The following is a 17,549-nucleotide window of genomic DNA, read 5'->3' as shown; positions in this document are numbered from 1 at the left end:
ACTCTTTACAATCAGAATCAGCTGGAGTCCCTTCTTTGTCTTTGAACATGTCCTTAGAACATCAATAAGAAAAGCCATGAAATTCTGACTTTGAATAATATCTGTACTGGAATTTTTGCAGGTTCCACATTATGACATGTCTCTGGTTTATTCAGTCATTTATTTCCTAACTGGATCTATTTAAGTGTTTTTTTTTCAATAAAAACTTAAAATGAAAACTAATCTCAAGAAAATCATGATAATGAATAGCATTAAAATACAAATAATTGGCCTTGTAAGGGGCAATTCATAATCCATATTATTTTAACAAGTGCTTTCAGGGGAGTAAGGGAAGGTTGATACTCCATTAACATTTGCTGTATCAAAAACTATTTAATATTTTTGTAGTATAGCTTGGAGGGAGACCTTGCAATAGTACTCTTCATACTTTTGTACATTGAGTCCTAATATGCTGGTTTTAGGTGAAATCAGGTGAATTAATTGACAAGGCAGCATACAGAGCTCTGGCTAAGATTATGCATTGAATATTACTGCGTCTGGATCTGAAATTTACTCTAATTAGAATGAACCTGTAGTAATGTAGCTGATGATTATGTGCCTACATCAGGTAGTTATCAGGACTCCAAAGAGAATTGAGTGTCTTTAGATATATCAACATTCTGGTTTACTGCCCTTGCACAACTATTTGACAAGAGTCTCATTCTGCATTTTTATATTGCTGTACCTTTTTTATGTTTAAGGAGTAAATTTTAGGCAACTATCCTCTCCCAATTACCCTTCCTACTTCTTGAAAACAGCGCTGTTGCAAATTCATCCACAGCTCCCTGCCAAACTGAGACTCCGAGTTAGCTGATGAGAAACTTGCTTGTCTTTGCCTGCTCATAGTAAATGTTTCTGTTGTGCACTTGGCAGTTGAACCCCTGCAACTATCACTAATCTGGGTGCTGGGTGCCACTCTTCCCACACTTCAGGAAAAGCCCTATAAATTGCCTTATCCATGAATATTTTTTTTAATGAAATAAGCTCTTGTAACTCATGCTTCTCTTTCTACTTAAGGTGTCAGCCAAGGCTCAGTGATGCCACCTCTGAGTCAGGGGATCATGGATTCAAGCCCCACTCCAATGACTTGAGCATTTAATCTAGGCTGACACTTCACTGAGGGAGTGCTGCACCGTCAGGTGCTATCATTCAAATGAGACGTTAAACCAAGGCCTTGACTACTCCTTCAGGTGGATATAAAAGATTCCATGGCACCATTCATAGAATGTTCTCCCAGTAGCTTGACCAACATTATCCCACAACGAACATCACTAAAACAGATTGACTGATCATTATCTCATTGCTGTTTGTGGGAGCTTGAAGTGTTCAAATTGGCTGCTATATTTCTTACATTACAACAGTAATAACACTTCAAAAAGGTACTTCATTGGCTGTAAAGTGCTTTGGGACGTACTGAGGTTGTGAAAACCACTATATAAATGCAATTTATTTTTCAAAAATATTGCATAACTAGAGATTTCTAGTTTTCTCTGATCCTTGCTATAAAAAGAGGTGTTGTCCCATTATCCTTTACTTGTCACTGGGTTCTGTGAAGTTTACACATTTTAAAATGGTGTTTGTGATTAAGGCAGGATATAAATGAAATTCCAAATTATTTGACCTAGTTCTATTTCTTTCTTTAGAAATGGAAGACTTCTACTGAAGGTGAAGAATATGAAGCTGAAGGTAAGAATGAGCTACAAACTTAAAAGATATATCTTGCAAATACTGAAAGACTTTGTTCTTTTTGAAGATATATATTTATGCATTAAGAAAAGAGTTTCTTTGATAGTTCTATTAATTTGTCTTATGAGTAGCTTAGGTATACAGATCAAGAGGATCCTGTGTTTATCTGTAACTGGTGAATTAGCTGGGCTCAGCTGAGGTAAAATTAGGGTAGGATAGGGCCTGAGCACTCCTGGCCAAGGGATCTTACTCCTGATCATTGGGTGATGTGAGTATGTGACATGGTGTGAGGACATAATTGGGCTCGGTTGTGATGTCCTCTTGGGTGAGCTGTAGGAGACCACCCAGTACCCAATGGACCTACAATCCAGCAAGGAATGAAAGGTTTCAGTGGAGAAAGAGGAGTAACTATTGGGGGAGGAGGGGGAATTCCCACCTGCTGTCAGAAAGTTCTACAGCATCAACTGTCCTTTGGTACCATACCTAGATATCCATTCTTAATGTCTAACACTAGACAGTAAAGGTTGGCAGGCCTTTTGTTCTCTCTCTTCCATAGTCCAGGGGCACTGAGGTCAACTGTAGCAACCCTATATCTGCTTTGGCTAATATCAGCTAACCCAGTAAATGCAGATTGAAGCTGGTGAAATTTTAGGGCTGAATGATCTGGGTCCCTAAGGACGGGAACTGAGGTAAGGGGTTCATAAAATTGTGTCAGAAGGAGTGGGGGAGGCAGAGTGCCTGTCGCCTTCCCGGCACCTTCCAAATTAGTCATGGGGCAATTAAGGCCGAGGAAGTCCTTCTCCTCCCCTAGGCCAATTGAGACCCTTAGGTGGCCAATTAATGGCAACTTCCCACCTCCACCTCAATTTAATAGAAGGTGGAGGGGCCTGCTGCCGCCGGGAGACACCTCGGGGGTGGGGGGGTCCCTCCTTTTGGGGGCAATCCATGGCTCCCGGAGGACCTTCCCCCCCCAACTTTCAACTACCCCAACCCTCAACCCTATCACCGGGGCCTGCCTGAATGGCCCCAGCGACCCCAGCTCCGCTTACCTCTCCCGGGGTCTCCGATATCCTCGGTACTGCAGAGACTCCTGCAGTACCGGCAGTGGCCATTGCTCACAGTGGTGCTGCCTGTACTGCAGAGGATGGCCTTCCAATTGGCCAGCAGCTCTGGAGGCGGGAGCTCCTCCCTAAAAGGGACAGAGTCCCTGATGGCAGGCAGTTAATTGATTGCTTGCCATGGAATTGCAAGGGGGATCCGACGGAGGGCCGAGGCAGGGTCTCCCCCAACCTTCCGGCCTGACACCGGGACCCCTGCCATTGGAATAAAATTCAGCCCTTAGGGTCTGTATGGCACAATTCTGTACAGGTACCACATCTAGTAATCAAAGCAGATGGAGTTTATGCATACATTTTCAATGGATGTTTAATTTTACAAATTATTTCATTTAGTAAATGTTAACCAATAATACAAATGATCTTTGACTTCACTGGTTAAAATCCATTTGGAATTTGCTCTATAAAATAATGAACTTTATTCACGTTAATGACAATGGTTTTTTGACAAGTCTGAAGATAGGATTGCTATGTGTTGCTCAAATCTGGATATCCTAGAATGCAAATTACATACTTAATGAACATTTCCTAAAGGTTTCTCATTCGCTCTTGCCAAATCTGTGTTTCCACATAGTTACTTCCTAAAGAAAAGGCTCTTTGAGCGGAATTTTGTTATGGAGACCGGGGTCCAGACGTCGGGCCGGTTGGTGCAAGGGCTGGGGGATACCCCACCACAGCCCTCCATCGGACCCTGGTGCTATTTAGTGGCAGGCAGGCAATTAACTGCCCGCTGTCTGGGACGCCATCCCTTTAAGGGGCGAGCTCCCACCTCCATAGCTGCCGGACAATCGGAAGGCCTGCTGTACTGAGGAATGCGAAACCCCCAGTAGAGCTGAGTGGGGTTGGGGTCGCCAGGGCCAGTGAGGCAGGCCCCAGGAACGGAGTGGGGGTGCAGTTAGTGAGGGAGGGGGGGTGTTTCCTGGGGTGGAGGGGGGCAGTGATCGCTGCCAGGGAGCCCACGTGGGGGCCCACCGGGGGCTTTGGATTGCCCCCAAAAGGAGGGACCCCACCACCGACCCCGTTAGGAGGCTGCCAGGTTTTACCTGGCGGTGTCTCCCTGTGGTGGCAGGCCCCTCTGCCTTTTATTAAATTGAGGCAGAGGCAGGAAGAGGCCCTTATGGGCCCTCTGCTTCCGTTTCTCTCCCGAGGGGCCCCAGAAAATGCAGCCCCTTGTTAGGGTGAGACTGGATTGAATGGTGATGTTATGATACAAGAGCATAGGTTGAAGTATTTGTAAATGCATGTGTAGCTCACAGAAATGCGTAAAGAACAATGTGAATACAGAATTATTGGCCTCGATATTAACCTGCCACAACGGGCAGGGGAATTTAAAAATTGGGAAGCACTTCCTTAACCTGGTGCTTACACACCTGCCTCCAGTGGTTGTTTGCGTGTCGTGTATGTGTTCCATCTTAGAGAGGTGGAACATTTTGTTATTATAATTAAATCTAGATCCCAAAGTGCAGTTGGGAGCCTAATTTAAATGTAATACCTGCTCGCCAGTTTTCCAAGGATCTACGACTGTGGCCTGTTGCCACTAGTTGTCCCACCCAACTACCACCGACCTGGTCATGTGCTGGGCGGGAAATGGAAGAAGTAAATATTAATGAGGTCCTGCCATTAATATCGGCAGGATCTTCTTGTTCCTGAGTTTTAGATGAGCCGCCACACTCCCCTGCACTTTCCCTGTCTCCCCGTAAATATCAGTGTCATGTCTCCCAAGAATCTTAGGAAAGTAAGTGCTGGCATGACTTTTACTTGGTTCATATTAATGTAAACGTACTAGTTGTATAGGACGGTTGGCACATTGCAAACAGTGTGTACGAACATTTCGCTGTGTGTGAGGGGGCAGCTGACACACTCCCAAGGACTCACTGTCCTAAGTTATGAAAAACTGTAATAGATATCCAAGGAAAGAATATAGTCATTTCAGAGAGCCGCAGTAGGAATAGCATGCTAGTAAATCAACAGGTACAGTAAATCTGATGATCTTCAGCCCCTTCTAGCAAGTAGCCTAGGGTTCGGGTCCCACGTTTAAAATTCTACGCAATGATATTCAGCAGTGCAACCTTGGAATCTAATTGGAGAGTCTCCTTGTTTTGATTGGTGGGTAAGCATAATTAAGTTTGGTGATTAGGTAGCCTGTTTTCTACACAGTACTGAACTGTGCTTCATTCAGTAACAGTGAACCATTTGAATCCGAGAAACAAAGATGTGGGAAATGGGAAATTTTGTTCTGAGAGATGATGAGTTTCCAGGAAGCCATAAATGGTGAGTTCCTGATTTCTACCAGATTACTGAGTAGAAATAGTAAGCCATGACAGGGAGCGCAGAGGAAGGAACAAACAGCAAAAGAGAGAAAATTGAAGGAGACATTACCTAACCTGGTCATTTTTGCCTCCTTGCAATTATTCAGTGTGTCATATTACTCATTCACACAATGACAGTGGGTGCCCTAAAGGAGAAAGAAGGTTTTTTTCCTTTTCTTGTTGCTGCCTTCTTTTCAGAAGAAGTTGATTTCTTGCTGACTCACCTTTACAGTAATCCATCCATCATGTGTGAACCCAGACAGTGAGTGCCGGCAGGCTGTTTGACCATTAGGGTGTCACAGCCAAGTTCAAGCCTGCCCTCGTCCAACATCCATACACATACCTCTCAGCAGGAATTACTAGGCAATGAACAGGAGTCAGACCTCTGGCTGAATTTCGCTTCTTCATGGCCCAGGGATGCTGTGGTCAGTTTTAGTGTCATCTGCCACCTCAGCTGAGATCACCTAACTTGCCAGAGATAGGAATTCAAGGCTTCAACCTTCTCCTCTGTATGGGTCAACGATAGGCTTCATTTACTAATGGAATGCAAGAATAACAGTGACATAAAATGTCAGAATATTGCACTAAGAGTAACAGTTGCATTAAGAAATGTAAACCCAGGTGATGATGAATGTAAACATCAGAATATTGAAATTGTAAACCAAAATTTGGTTTCAAATTTCTCTCATCTTGTTTCAGCCTAACTGTGATTTACTTCAAGAAATGCTTGTGCCTCAACAAATTGCTTCACCTAATTCTTACAGATTCGGACTCCACGGGCTGAATTTTATGAGGCCTCAGGCGGCCGGGGGTCGTGGTGGGGGGCCCAGAAAATTCTTCTGGGAGAGGCCCGCCACGGCCCCGAAGCTGGGAAGGTACCGCCACATTTTACCAGCAGTGGTGAGGCCTCGGTGTGGGCACCCCCCCCCCCGCCCCCGTCGCTTGACAGCGGGGCCTTCATTTTAATATTATAATTAAGATAAAATCATTCAAATTAACCTACCTTGTTCCGGCGGCTGTCTCATGCCGATATTACAGCCACCAGCTGGAACTCCCATGCCTTTGAAACTCCATTCAGAGTTCTGAGGCGTGACACTGGTGGTGAGACGGGAGGAGTGAGGTTATCAGGGGGGGAGGGGGGAAAACAGTTTTTATTGGCTGTGGGGATGGTGGGAAGGTGTTGAAGGGCAAATGTTAAGGGGTTGGGGGGGGAAAGTTTGGGTGGGAATAAAGTTACTTTTGGTGATGTAGGCCCAAAATCAACCATTTGGGATGGGGAGGGTGGGGTGGGGGGGGTGGTCTCCCAGGAAAAGGTCCTCCAGCTTTCATTTAATGTTTTCAGCATAATTAACCATCATATTAATTTAAAATTTCCTCCAAGGGCTTGAAGCCCTTTAAAAATGGCATGGGATGCCGTTGCCGGGGACAGTGTAACCGCTCCCTCTGCATCATCGGGGCTGGCCACTCCACCCCCCTTCCATATAAATGAGCTCCCGTGCAAAATATCGCGGGGGCTCAGCAGCGGCATATCCACATCTTAAGACCACCGACAGCAGAGTGCACCTTCGCGATTTGCGGCACGCTAGTAAATTTCAGCCCCACACGTATAAACACTTGATAATGCAAACATAAAACTATAAACTGTCACTAACTGCATATAGTTTGGGTAGACCAATTGGCTGAGATAGAAATATTTCTTGAAATAAGCTGACATAAACCTCAGCCAGGCTGGAGCAAGGTGAGGAAAATCAAAAACCAAATTTAGATTTACAGTTCCCATATTCAGATCTCCATTTTTATAATCCTGTGTAACATTTCTTGATAGAATAGACTATGTTAACAAACCATGGCAATACGTTGGAATGCTTAATTGGATAGTGAGAGCACACTTTTTGTTGTTTAGACATTGTTTTGAATTTCTTTCATGGTGATATTCTATCAGGCTGCGAGTGAGTATCATCTGGGAAGGAGTCATACAGTTAACTAACAGACTTTCCCAAAGTTTGATTCTTCTGAAATTTCCTTTGCCTCATGGTAGTTACTGGGTTGTAGTGCAGTTGAAAACTATAAATAGGATTGCCAAATAAAAAGTAAACATATATGCTGGAATGGAAAATTAAACATAGTAACAGGTGTATGGAAATGTAGTAGTTATCATACATACCTAATAGATGCTCAAATAGCTGTCCTTAAGCAAATCCATGCTAATGTCTGTTTGTTCTAAAAGTGTACTTGTGGTTGCTTATTAATGCATCTTTACTCATTGATCAATCCTTCCATTCAGTAATAAGCTATTAGAAAAATATGTCTTCCAGGTCAGTTGAGATTTTGGAACCCAGATGATTTGAACACTTCTCAGAGTGTGTTCGGCACTGACTTCAAGTATATTGAAGAACGACTTCAAGCAGTTTCCGAAGAGCTAGGAGTCACCAAAGACAGTTACCTCAGTAGCAAAGAACTGATTTCCATTTGTGATCAGTGTGGGCTTCAGAATGTAGATGCAGAGGTGAGATTATCTGATTTGAAAGAACTTTTTACAACAAATTGTGAACTTTTCAGGATAATTTTCATAATTTTTTCAGAGATATAAATTCCTTTTCTTTAAATGGAACAGGAAACAATAATTTAAGATTCATTCCCCACCAGTTCCTTACCAACCAGATAATCAGTTGTTATGTTCTAAATCATTTCTGATTTCTCTGGTCAGAGATGCAAAAGAATTACTTGATTTTTTAAAATATTTTTATTTTCTCCCAAATGTGCCACTGCTTGGCATATCTCTGACTGTGATTATGTGCACTGCTGTGTGAGGCGACACTGAAATTTTGATGCAACATATTTAATACATTTCCTTCATTTAAAATGTAACTGGTTGCATAAATAAGTTTAATTTATAATCTACTATAGATGCCTGACCATAAGTTAAAAAGATCATCTAAAAGTTATAACTAGTTCTTCTGCATACATAAGTAAAATCTTAAAGGGTATAAGCCCATCACTGGAGAACAGGAAACTGTTATATTGTAATATTTTGCATTTCTACTAGTTAAATATTGACTTCGAAAGACAAACTATATTTTTAATGACTCATACTGACCAGCTTGAAGTCTTTAATTATCATAGTTGTTGAATTGAAATCAGACAGTAGTAAAAGCTAAAATATTTGTATCGCACTTTTTGTGTTATTTCGAAAATTGATATTTTTCTGTCCTATTTTAAATCGCTCTGAAGTAAAAATGTACTTGGATTCAGTTGGATCTTGATAAATGTATAGCTAATTTACCAAGAAATGCTGAGTGCTGGTGGAGTGTATACTTGAATCAGGAGTTCTAATTCATTGTAATGAGTCATTGAATTTCCATGTGCTTAGATCAAATGTGGTTTTATACTGATTCTAATGCATTGCAGAATGACAGTCCACAATAAAGAATTTCTTTGTAAAATGTGCTGGAACCTAGGACACACTGTAGCTTTAGTAATCCATCAGGCTAGAATATTTCTCTGATTTGCCCAAGGTCTTTTTCTGTGTGCTGTAGCAATACACTGCCTGACTTTAATATCCCTCCTGCTGTGTTTTAAGATGAGAAATTTTCCAATGTGTCTTCTAATTGTTTCCAGTGGAGCCTTGTCGGTTGCAGTGGTGTAAAAGCTGTAAGAATAGATTTGTAGGTTTTAAATAAAGCTAGCAATGCATTTTGTTTTTTTAGGTAGGATATACAGACTTGACAGTTTGAAATTGCCTGTCCAAGTGCATCTCATTTGAAATGTTCCACGTTGAATCTTTAAAAGAAATTTGAAAAGTGCTACATCATATAATATGGTCAATTTTTTTTCAGTCCTTTGTGTACCCTATGCACAGAAATGCATTTTTGGAATGGGTCATAGAGAGATGTGACACATAGTTACCTTGCTTTAATTTAAGTATTTTTAAAGGTGAAATAAGCCTTTCAAATTTACCTTCAGTACCAGTGAAACCAAAAACAAACTTCAAGGTCCTTGATTAAGAAACCATCTGGAGCTGAATGATGCCATCAAAATCTCAAAATCAAAAGCAGTTGTCTCTTTTTATTGTATAGGTATATCACCTGTGCAGTTGTAAATGAGAATGTACTGTACTAAATTGAATATACCATACTAGTGTGCTTTGAACAATTTGAAGTAATATACTTTGGCAATTGGCTTGAAAAATTGATCAAAGAGACATTGTAAACCAATGGGTAAATGTAGCAAGCAATGTGAAACTGAGGTAAACAAACCTAGATTTCCTGGGATCAGTCAGCTGATCTTAGTGGGGAAGTATTTGTGATTTATTTTCTTTTTTGGTCTCAACTGCCCTGTTCTAAGAGGGAAAAGGAAAAAAATAAGCTATTGCTGTCCAGCAACCTGGCTGCAAGTTTGCCAATTTAAATGTCAGCTGAGGATAAGATTGTGATTGGCTGAGATCCCTCTCTCTCTCATGAAGTAATTTGCTGAGACCATTGTTTCGACAAGGTGAGAAAGAGGTCTAGGGGGTCCCTCTCAGCCTTAACCTGGTCTTACCGTAACAGGGTTTAATTTTAAACACACCATGTTTTTAGCTCCCCCTTGGTGAATCCTTGTTCATTGCTTTCCAATTGTAAGGCAAAGAAACCAGCACAAATAGGTTTTCTTATGTTTAAAGAAGAAAGGTTGAAATTTATTAAACTTAAGCTCTAATTCGGTGAACGCCATCGGATACACATCGCGCCCACGCTAGCATGCATACGCGATACACACATGCAGATAGAGACAGAACAGAGCAGAAGCAAAAAAGTGGAAACGTTTGAGGCAATCTCTGAAGACGGATCTTCGAGCTCACTGTAGAGTTCTTGATTGTAGGTAGATCTTGCTTTTTGTTGGAGCCCATATTCTTAAACCTTGTTCGCTGTCAGAGACTTTTCTCTCTTGGAGTTCATGTGTCTTCAGTGGATTTGGAGTGAGCAGACAGGAGAGGCTGTGGTGAGCCAGCCAGAAGAGGTCTTTACAGTCCAGGAGCAAACAGTCTTCTTGAGTTCAAACTCTCTGTGGCTTGTTCAAAAAACACTGGAACAGCCAGTTAGTCATGTGACCAGTTGGTCCAACCAGTCCTGGCCCCTGTGGATTGCATTACCCAAGCAGGCCCTGGAATGCCCTTCCCCACCCCCTCACTGCCCGGTGATCAACATCCATTGTGGGTTGAATGTGTCAGGGAATTGTCCTTTGACTACACAAGCACCGTCTGTTGCAAATGTTTCTTCCATCCACAGCTGATCTGTTCAACAAGTCATTTCCTCGCTTCTGCTACAGTTCAAAATCAATGTTCATATGACAAAACCTATGTACCTCATTCTTGGCAGGTGGGGGCCTGCATTGCACCGTACATAAAAAAAAGTAATGTGACCTTTGGACCATAGTACTCCAGCAGATGGAGAGCTGAGAATGTGACCTGTAGGGGGAGACGGTGGCATAGTGGTAATGTCACTGAGCTAATAATTCAGAAGCCCAGGCTAATGCTGTGGGTTCCAATCCCACCACAGCAGCTGGTGGAATTTAAATTCAATTAATTAATAAAAAATTCAAGTAATTAGACAAAAATCTGAAATTGCAAGCTAGTCACAGTAATGGTGCCATGAAACTATCATCAATTGTTGTAAAAATCCATCTGGTTCATTAATGTTCTTTAGGGAAGGAAATCTGCCATCCCTTCCTGGTCGGGCCTACTTGTGACTGCAGATCCACAGCAATGTGGTTGATTCTTAACTGCCCTCTGAAATGACCTAGCAAGCCATTCAGTTATCAAGGGCAATTAGAGATGGGCAACAAATGCTGGCCTTGCCAGCAATACCCACATCTCCTGAAAGCACAAAAAAAAAGTCAAATAGATTGCACAGTTTAAATGAGTTTTAGCAATATAGATGTTGGGTGATCTGCCACCCTTATATGCTTAGAATTATGACAACTAAATCCAAGGATTACCTGTATGGTAACGTATAGAGTCATTATGGCACAGAAGGAGGCCATTTGACCCATCGGGTCCATGCCAACTCTCTGTACAGCAATCCAGTCCCATTCCCCCGCTTGATCCCTGTAACCCTGCAAGTTTATTTCCTTCAAGTGCCCATCCAATTTCCTTTTGAAATCATTCATCACCTCCACTTCCACCACTCTAGGCAGCGAGTTCCAGGTTATTACCCTTTGCTGTGTAAAAATGTTCTTCCTCACATTTCTTTTTTATTTCCAAAACATACTTTATTCATAAAAATCTGTAAAAATTACATTCCCAAACAGTTTAAAACAGCATCAAGTCAAAAAATACAAACAGTGCAAAGGTGATCAGTTTCCTTCTATACAATCATGAGTTGCCTCACAACCCTTCCATTTCATTGTCATGCCATATACATTTTTACATTTACAGCACACAAAATTTTTCCGATACAGTTCGAGGGGTTTCCCATGGATCCAGCCCCTCAGTTCAGCTTGGTGGGGGGACCTTACACAGTGGTCTTTCCCCATTGAGCCTTTGCTGCGGCTGCCCCAAGCTTTAGTGCGTCCCTCAGCACGTTAAAGTTCTTCCTCACATACCCCTTCTTCTCTTGCCCAAAATCATATATCTGTGTTCCCTAGTGCTTGTACTATCAGCTAATGGGAGCAGCTTTTCTTTGTCTACCTTATCTAAACCTGTCATAATCTTGTCAGGAGTGTGATGGAATACACTCCCCTTGTCTGGATGAGTGCAGCTGCAACAGCCTCAAGAAACCTGACACCATCCAGGACAAAGCAGCCCACTTGATTGGCACCCCATCCACCACCTTCAACATTCACTCCCTCCATCACTGACACACTGTGGCAGCAGTGTGTACCATCTACAAGATGCACTGCAGCAACTCACCAAGGCTCATTCGACAGCACCTTCCAAAACTGTGACCTCTACCACCTAGAAGGACCAGGGCAGCAGATGCATGGCAACGCCACCACCTGCAAGTTCCCCTCCAAGCCGCACACCATCCTGACTTGGAAATTTATCGCCGCTCCTTTACTGTCGCTGGGTCAAAATCCTGGAACTCTCTAACAGCTCTGTGGTGTACGTACATCACATGGACTGCAGTGGTTCAAGAAGGCAGCTCACCACCACCTTTTCAAGGGTAATTATGGATGGGCATTAAATGCTGGCCTAGCCAGCGACGCCCACATCCTGTGAAAGAATAAAAAAACCTCCTCTCAATTTCCTTTGCTCCAAGGATAACAACACCAGCTTCTCTAACCTAAGCTTGTAGCTAAAATCCCTCATACCTGGAACTATTCTGCTAAATCACCTATGCACCCTCACAAGGACCCTCGCATCCTACTCTAGTTGTGGCCTAACCAGAGCTTTATATGGGTTCATCAAAGCTTCACTGCTTTTGTACTCAATATCTCTACTTATGGAGCCCTAGATCCCATATGCTTTGCTAACTACTTTCTCAATATGTCCTCACCTTCAAAGATCTATGCACATGAACCCAGAAGTCCCTCTGTCCCTGTACACTCTTTAGAAATGTGCCATGTAGACTATATTGGCTCTCCCTATCCCTTCTACCACAATGCATCATCTCACATTTCTGTATTAAATTCCATCTGCCACTTGTCTGCCCACCTCTGCTAGTCTTTCTATGTCCTGTGTCATAGTAAATGGTTGTTTTTCAGACTGGAGGATGGTAGACAGTGGTGTTCCCCTGGGGTCAGTGCTGGGACCACTGCTTTTTTGACATATATGTATTTCAGAAATTCCTCCCCACTCCGTTCCCTTTACTCTAACATTATCCCAGTCGATATTTGGGTAACTAAAGTCCCTAATATCACCGCTCAATAGTTCTTGCACATCTCCGTGATTTCCCTGCAGATTTGCTCCTCTATCTCTCACTATTTGGAGGCCTACAGAATAACCCCTCCATAGTGTGATCATACCCTTTTTCTTTTCAACTGTAACCAAATGGATTCTGTCACCCCCTCAAGGTCATCCTCACTTTCCAACACTACAATGTCTTCCCTAATCAATGCTTCCACCCCACCTCCCTTTTTCCTTCTCTATCTTTTCCGAAAACTTTGTATCCTTGAATATTAAGTGCCCAGTCCTCATCATTTTTAAGTCACATTTCCATTATTGACACAACATCATATTCCCACATGGCTATTTGTGCTTATAGCTCACCAACCTTATTCACCACATTTTGTGCGTTTACGTACATGTATTGTAAATCTGTCTTTGTATTCCTTATAGGCCGTCTTGGACTGCTTCTATCTGTATGGTACTACTTCCTTCTCTGGTACTATCTAACACTCTCATTCCTTTATACCTCTTATTCCTCTTTTCTACTTCCCTATGCTGGCGCCCATCCCCCTGCCAATTTAGTTTAAACCCTCCCCAACCACACTAGTGAACCTCCCTGTGAGCACATTGGTCCCAGTCCTGTTGAGGTGCAACCTGCCCCTTTTGAATAGGTGCCTCCTGCCCCAGAACTGGTCCCAGTGCCCCAAGAATCTGAAACCCTCCCTCCTGCACAATGCCTCAAACCATGCATTGATCCTATCTTCGTACTTCTACTCTTGCTAGCACGTGGCACTGGGAGTAATTCTTATGGCAGCCTGAACAATCTCCCTTGTGGAAATGACATCTAAAGTGCACTGTGTAAAGCCCTACAACTTGGTGCTCCTAAACTTCTACAAATACATTTGGCAAACTTCCATACTAAAGGCTACTAGTTAAGCTCAAAGGATGGGCATTAGGGATCAATCTTCCAAAAAAGTTAAAAATCAGGTGAGGGTGAAAAGTAGCAGGTTCTTTTTATAGACGATTGATGTTGGACTGGTGAAAACTATTCAGTGAGATGCTGCAGGGATTAGCATTAGCACTCCTACAATTTCTAATTTACGTTAACAACTCATTCAAAAACTGAATGCAAATTGGTAAAATCTTTTGATGCCACTAAACTCGGGGAGACAGCTGATTCTGAGGAAACAGCTTGGGAACTAGAATGAATTGAACCCAAGTATTAAATGGATAGAACAATGAAAGGTGAAACTTAAAATAGACAAGTGTAAAATACCACATAAGGAAATAACTAGGATGGAAGTTGAAAGAGATCTAGAGGTCTTAGTAGACTTGGCACACAAAATGTCTGACAAATGCGGTCTAACAAATTATCAAAGCAAATAGAATGTGGAACTATATAGCAGAGACAATAGAATACAGTGTACAGTACTCTGGTTAGAACGTACCTTGAATACTACTTTCAATTCTTATTATAATGACCCAAGGAAAACATTCAAGTTCATGAAGACAGTTTGAAGATCTAGAAGGCTGATCCCTAGCTCCAAGGGACTGGAAAGATTGGAGATGCCAGAGCATGAAAAAGATTGAATGAGAGGTAACCTCAATAGAACTACATAGGTTAGAAAGTGATGTGGAAAAGGTAAATCCAGAAAAACTGAGGGCAAAAGACGGGTTCATAGGTTCATCCTAATAAAAGATAAATTGAAGACTAATATCAGAAAGATCTTTACAACAGGTGTGATCAATGCATAGGAATGGACTTCCAAGCAGAGCAGTGAACGCAGCAACTCTGGAGTCACTTAAGAAACAATTAGATGCCATGATGGGCAGGCGGAAGATTCTTTCTGGATATATAAGCCAAGATGGGCCAAATAGCCTTCCTCATCTGTATTTTATCTTATGAATAAGAATGTTTGAGGGTATTCTATATATGTCACTTTATCTGTGCAAGATAGATTTTTCTGCTTTGACAGTAATAAACACAAAGGATTGAATATACCTGGGTATGTGATGGAGACATGCATATTGTGCATGACCGCTGTCTGTCAGATTTGCTAATAGCAAGTTGAAAGATAGTGGCAATGATGTGGTGGGACCTGACCCGAAAACGTTTCAGAGCAACCTCACAAGGCCAACTGCAATTAAGTTAAATTTAGTATTCAGTGATGGGCTCTTTTTTTAAGGAAGATGAAGTGCTGAAAAATCTGGTTCTATTCCATCCCTTTGGGCAAGCAACAACAACTTAAGTTTATATAGCACCTTTAATGTAATAAAACATCCCAAGGCACATAGCAGGAGCATTACAAACAAAAAATGACACAGAGCCACATAAGGAGATATTGTGCAGTATTTTAATTAGGCGATGGGGGTCTCGGCCACTGGCTGAAGAGCCAACAAGAGCCTCATGTTGCCACTTTGCGGGAAGGACCGCCGCATCACATGCCAATCAGGCACTTAAGTAGGCAGCAGCAGGCCTTCCCCAGGATTAAGGATCCTGGCAACAGAAGTGCCACCCACTGAGAGCTGCCAGCCAACCAGAGACCGGCAGCTCTTTTACTGAGCATCGTCACCATGAAGATGGAGGCTGCTGCCGGTAATGCACCCACCCAAGCCCTAGGGTCATCGAGCAGAGGTTCAGAGGCGGGGATCGATGGGGACGCGGGGTTATGGGGGTTGGCAGCAAGGGCAGGGGATTGACTCGCAGTGGGCCCCCTCCCTTCCCAATGCTGAGTCCCTCGATCAGGCACTGTGCCTTTGAACGAAGGGCATCCGCATGGGTTTGCTTGTCATGCTCCCCGTGTGGCGACAGGCCCACCTGCCACTGGGCTAATACTGGCAGCTACAGGATGAGACCCTTAACTGGGAATTAATTGGCCACTTAAGGACCTCAATCGGTGATGGGGTTGGAAGGCCACCATGGGCCTTCCCACCAAACACTAATTGGGACGGAGGCCCGATTTAAAGCTCTGTCCACCTACAAATTTGCCATGGGGGAGAGCATAAAATCCAACCCATTGGGTCGGATTAGGTCAAAAGCTTGGTCAAAGAGGTAGGTTTTGTGTCTTAAAGGAGAAAAGTGAGGTAGAGAGGCGGAGAGGTGTAGGGAGGGAATTCCAGGGCATAGGGCTTAGACAACTGAAGGCACGGCACCAATGGTGGAGCGATTAAAATTGGGGATGCTCAAGAGGCCAGAATTAGATGAATGCAGATATCTCATTGGGTTGTGGAGCGGAAGGAGGTTACAGAGATAGAGAGGAGCGAAGCCATGGAGAGATTTGAAATCAAGAATGGTAAATTTAAAATCACGACATTGCTTGATCAGGAGCTAATGTAGGTCAGCAAGCACAGGGGTGTTGCAGACAGAATTTTTGTTGTCCTCAAGTTTCTGGAGGGTAGAATGTGGGAGACCAGCCAGGAGAGTGTTAGAATAGTCAAATCTAGGGGTAAAAAGGCATAAATGAGGATTTCAGCAGCAGATGAGCAGAGGCAGAAGCGAAGTCGGGTGATGTTATGGACGTGGAAATAGGCAGTCTTGGTGATAGCACGGATATGTGGTTGGAAGCTCTTCTTGGGGCTAAAAATGACACCAAAGTTGCAAACAGTCTGGTTTAGTCTCAGACAATTGCCAGGGAGAGAGATGGAGTCAGTAGCTAGGGAACAGAGTTTAGAGTGGGGACTGAAGACAATTACTTCAGTCCTCCCAATATTTAATTGGAGGCAATTTCTGCTCATCCAACACTGGATGTCAGATAAGCAGTCTGATAAATTAGCAACAGTGGAGGAGTTGAGGGAGGTGGTGGTGAGTAACAGCTGGGGGTCATCAGCATACATGTGAAAACTAACACTGCTTTTGGATGATGTTGCTGAGGGGCAGCATGTAGATGAGAAATAGGAGGGGGCCAAGGATAGATCCTTGGGGACACCAGATGTAATAGTGCAGGTGCAGGAAGAGAAGCCATTGTAAATGATACTCTGGCTACTATTAGATAGATAAGAATGGAACCAGACCAAGTGCTGACCCACCCAGCTGGATGACAGCAGAGAGGTGTTGGAGGAGGATGGTGTGGTCAACCATGTCAAAGGCTGCCAACAGGTCGAGGAGGATGAGGAGAGAAAGTTTACCTTTGTCACAGTTTATTAGGATGTCATTTGTGACTTTCATTAGAGCTGTTTTGGTACAATGGCAGGGGAGGGCACCTGATTGGAAGGATTCACATATGGAGTTCGGAGTAAGATGGGCATGGATTTGAGAGTCAAAAACACGTTTGAGGATTTTGAAGAGGAAAGGGAGGTTGGAGCTTGGACAGTAGTTTGCAAGGACAGTGGGGTCAAGGGTTGGTTTTTTGAGGAGGGGCAATGGAAGCAGATTTAAAGGAGAGAGGGACAACAGCTGAAGAGAGAGAACCGTTAACAATATCAGCTAACATAGGGACCAGCAAGGGAAGTTGGGTCATCAGCAGTTTAGTGGGAATAGAATCAAGGGAGCAGGATGAGAGGTTTGGTGCAGAGGCTGAAGGAGGAAAGCAGTGAAGATATATCAGTGAGAACATTTTTATCGTATTTGGGAGGCCGATAGAGAATGAAGATTTTTAG

General features: G+C 43.0%; 1 protein-coding gene across 5 annotated transcripts in view; it reads left to right on the top strand.

The window, feature by feature from the left end:
* Positions 1 to 17,549, top strand: part of nin (ninein (GSK3B interacting protein)) — a 185,352-nt gene that overhangs the window by 88,704 nt on the left and 79,099 nt on the right. For all 5 annotated transcript variants that reach the window (XM_068039093.1, XM_068039096.1, XM_068039094.1 and 2 more), the window contains 2 exons: positions 1,683 to 1,725; positions 7,465 to 7,655. In XM_068039093.1, the coding sequence (XP_067895194.1) occupies positions 1,683 to 1,725; positions 7,465 to 7,655 (234 nt within the window). The remainder of the gene's footprint in view (positions 1 to 1,682; positions 1,726 to 7,464; positions 7,656 to 17,549) is intronic.

Source organism: Heterodontus francisci, chromosome 9, assembly GCF_036365525.1.
Source record: "Heterodontus francisci isolate sHetFra1 chromosome 9, sHetFra1.hap1, whole genome shotgun sequence".
Taxonomy (NCBI): domain Eukaryota; kingdom Metazoa; phylum Chordata; class Chondrichthyes; order Heterodontiformes; family Heterodontidae; genus Heterodontus; species Heterodontus francisci.
This window is presented reverse-complemented; position numbering and strand designations above follow the sequence as displayed.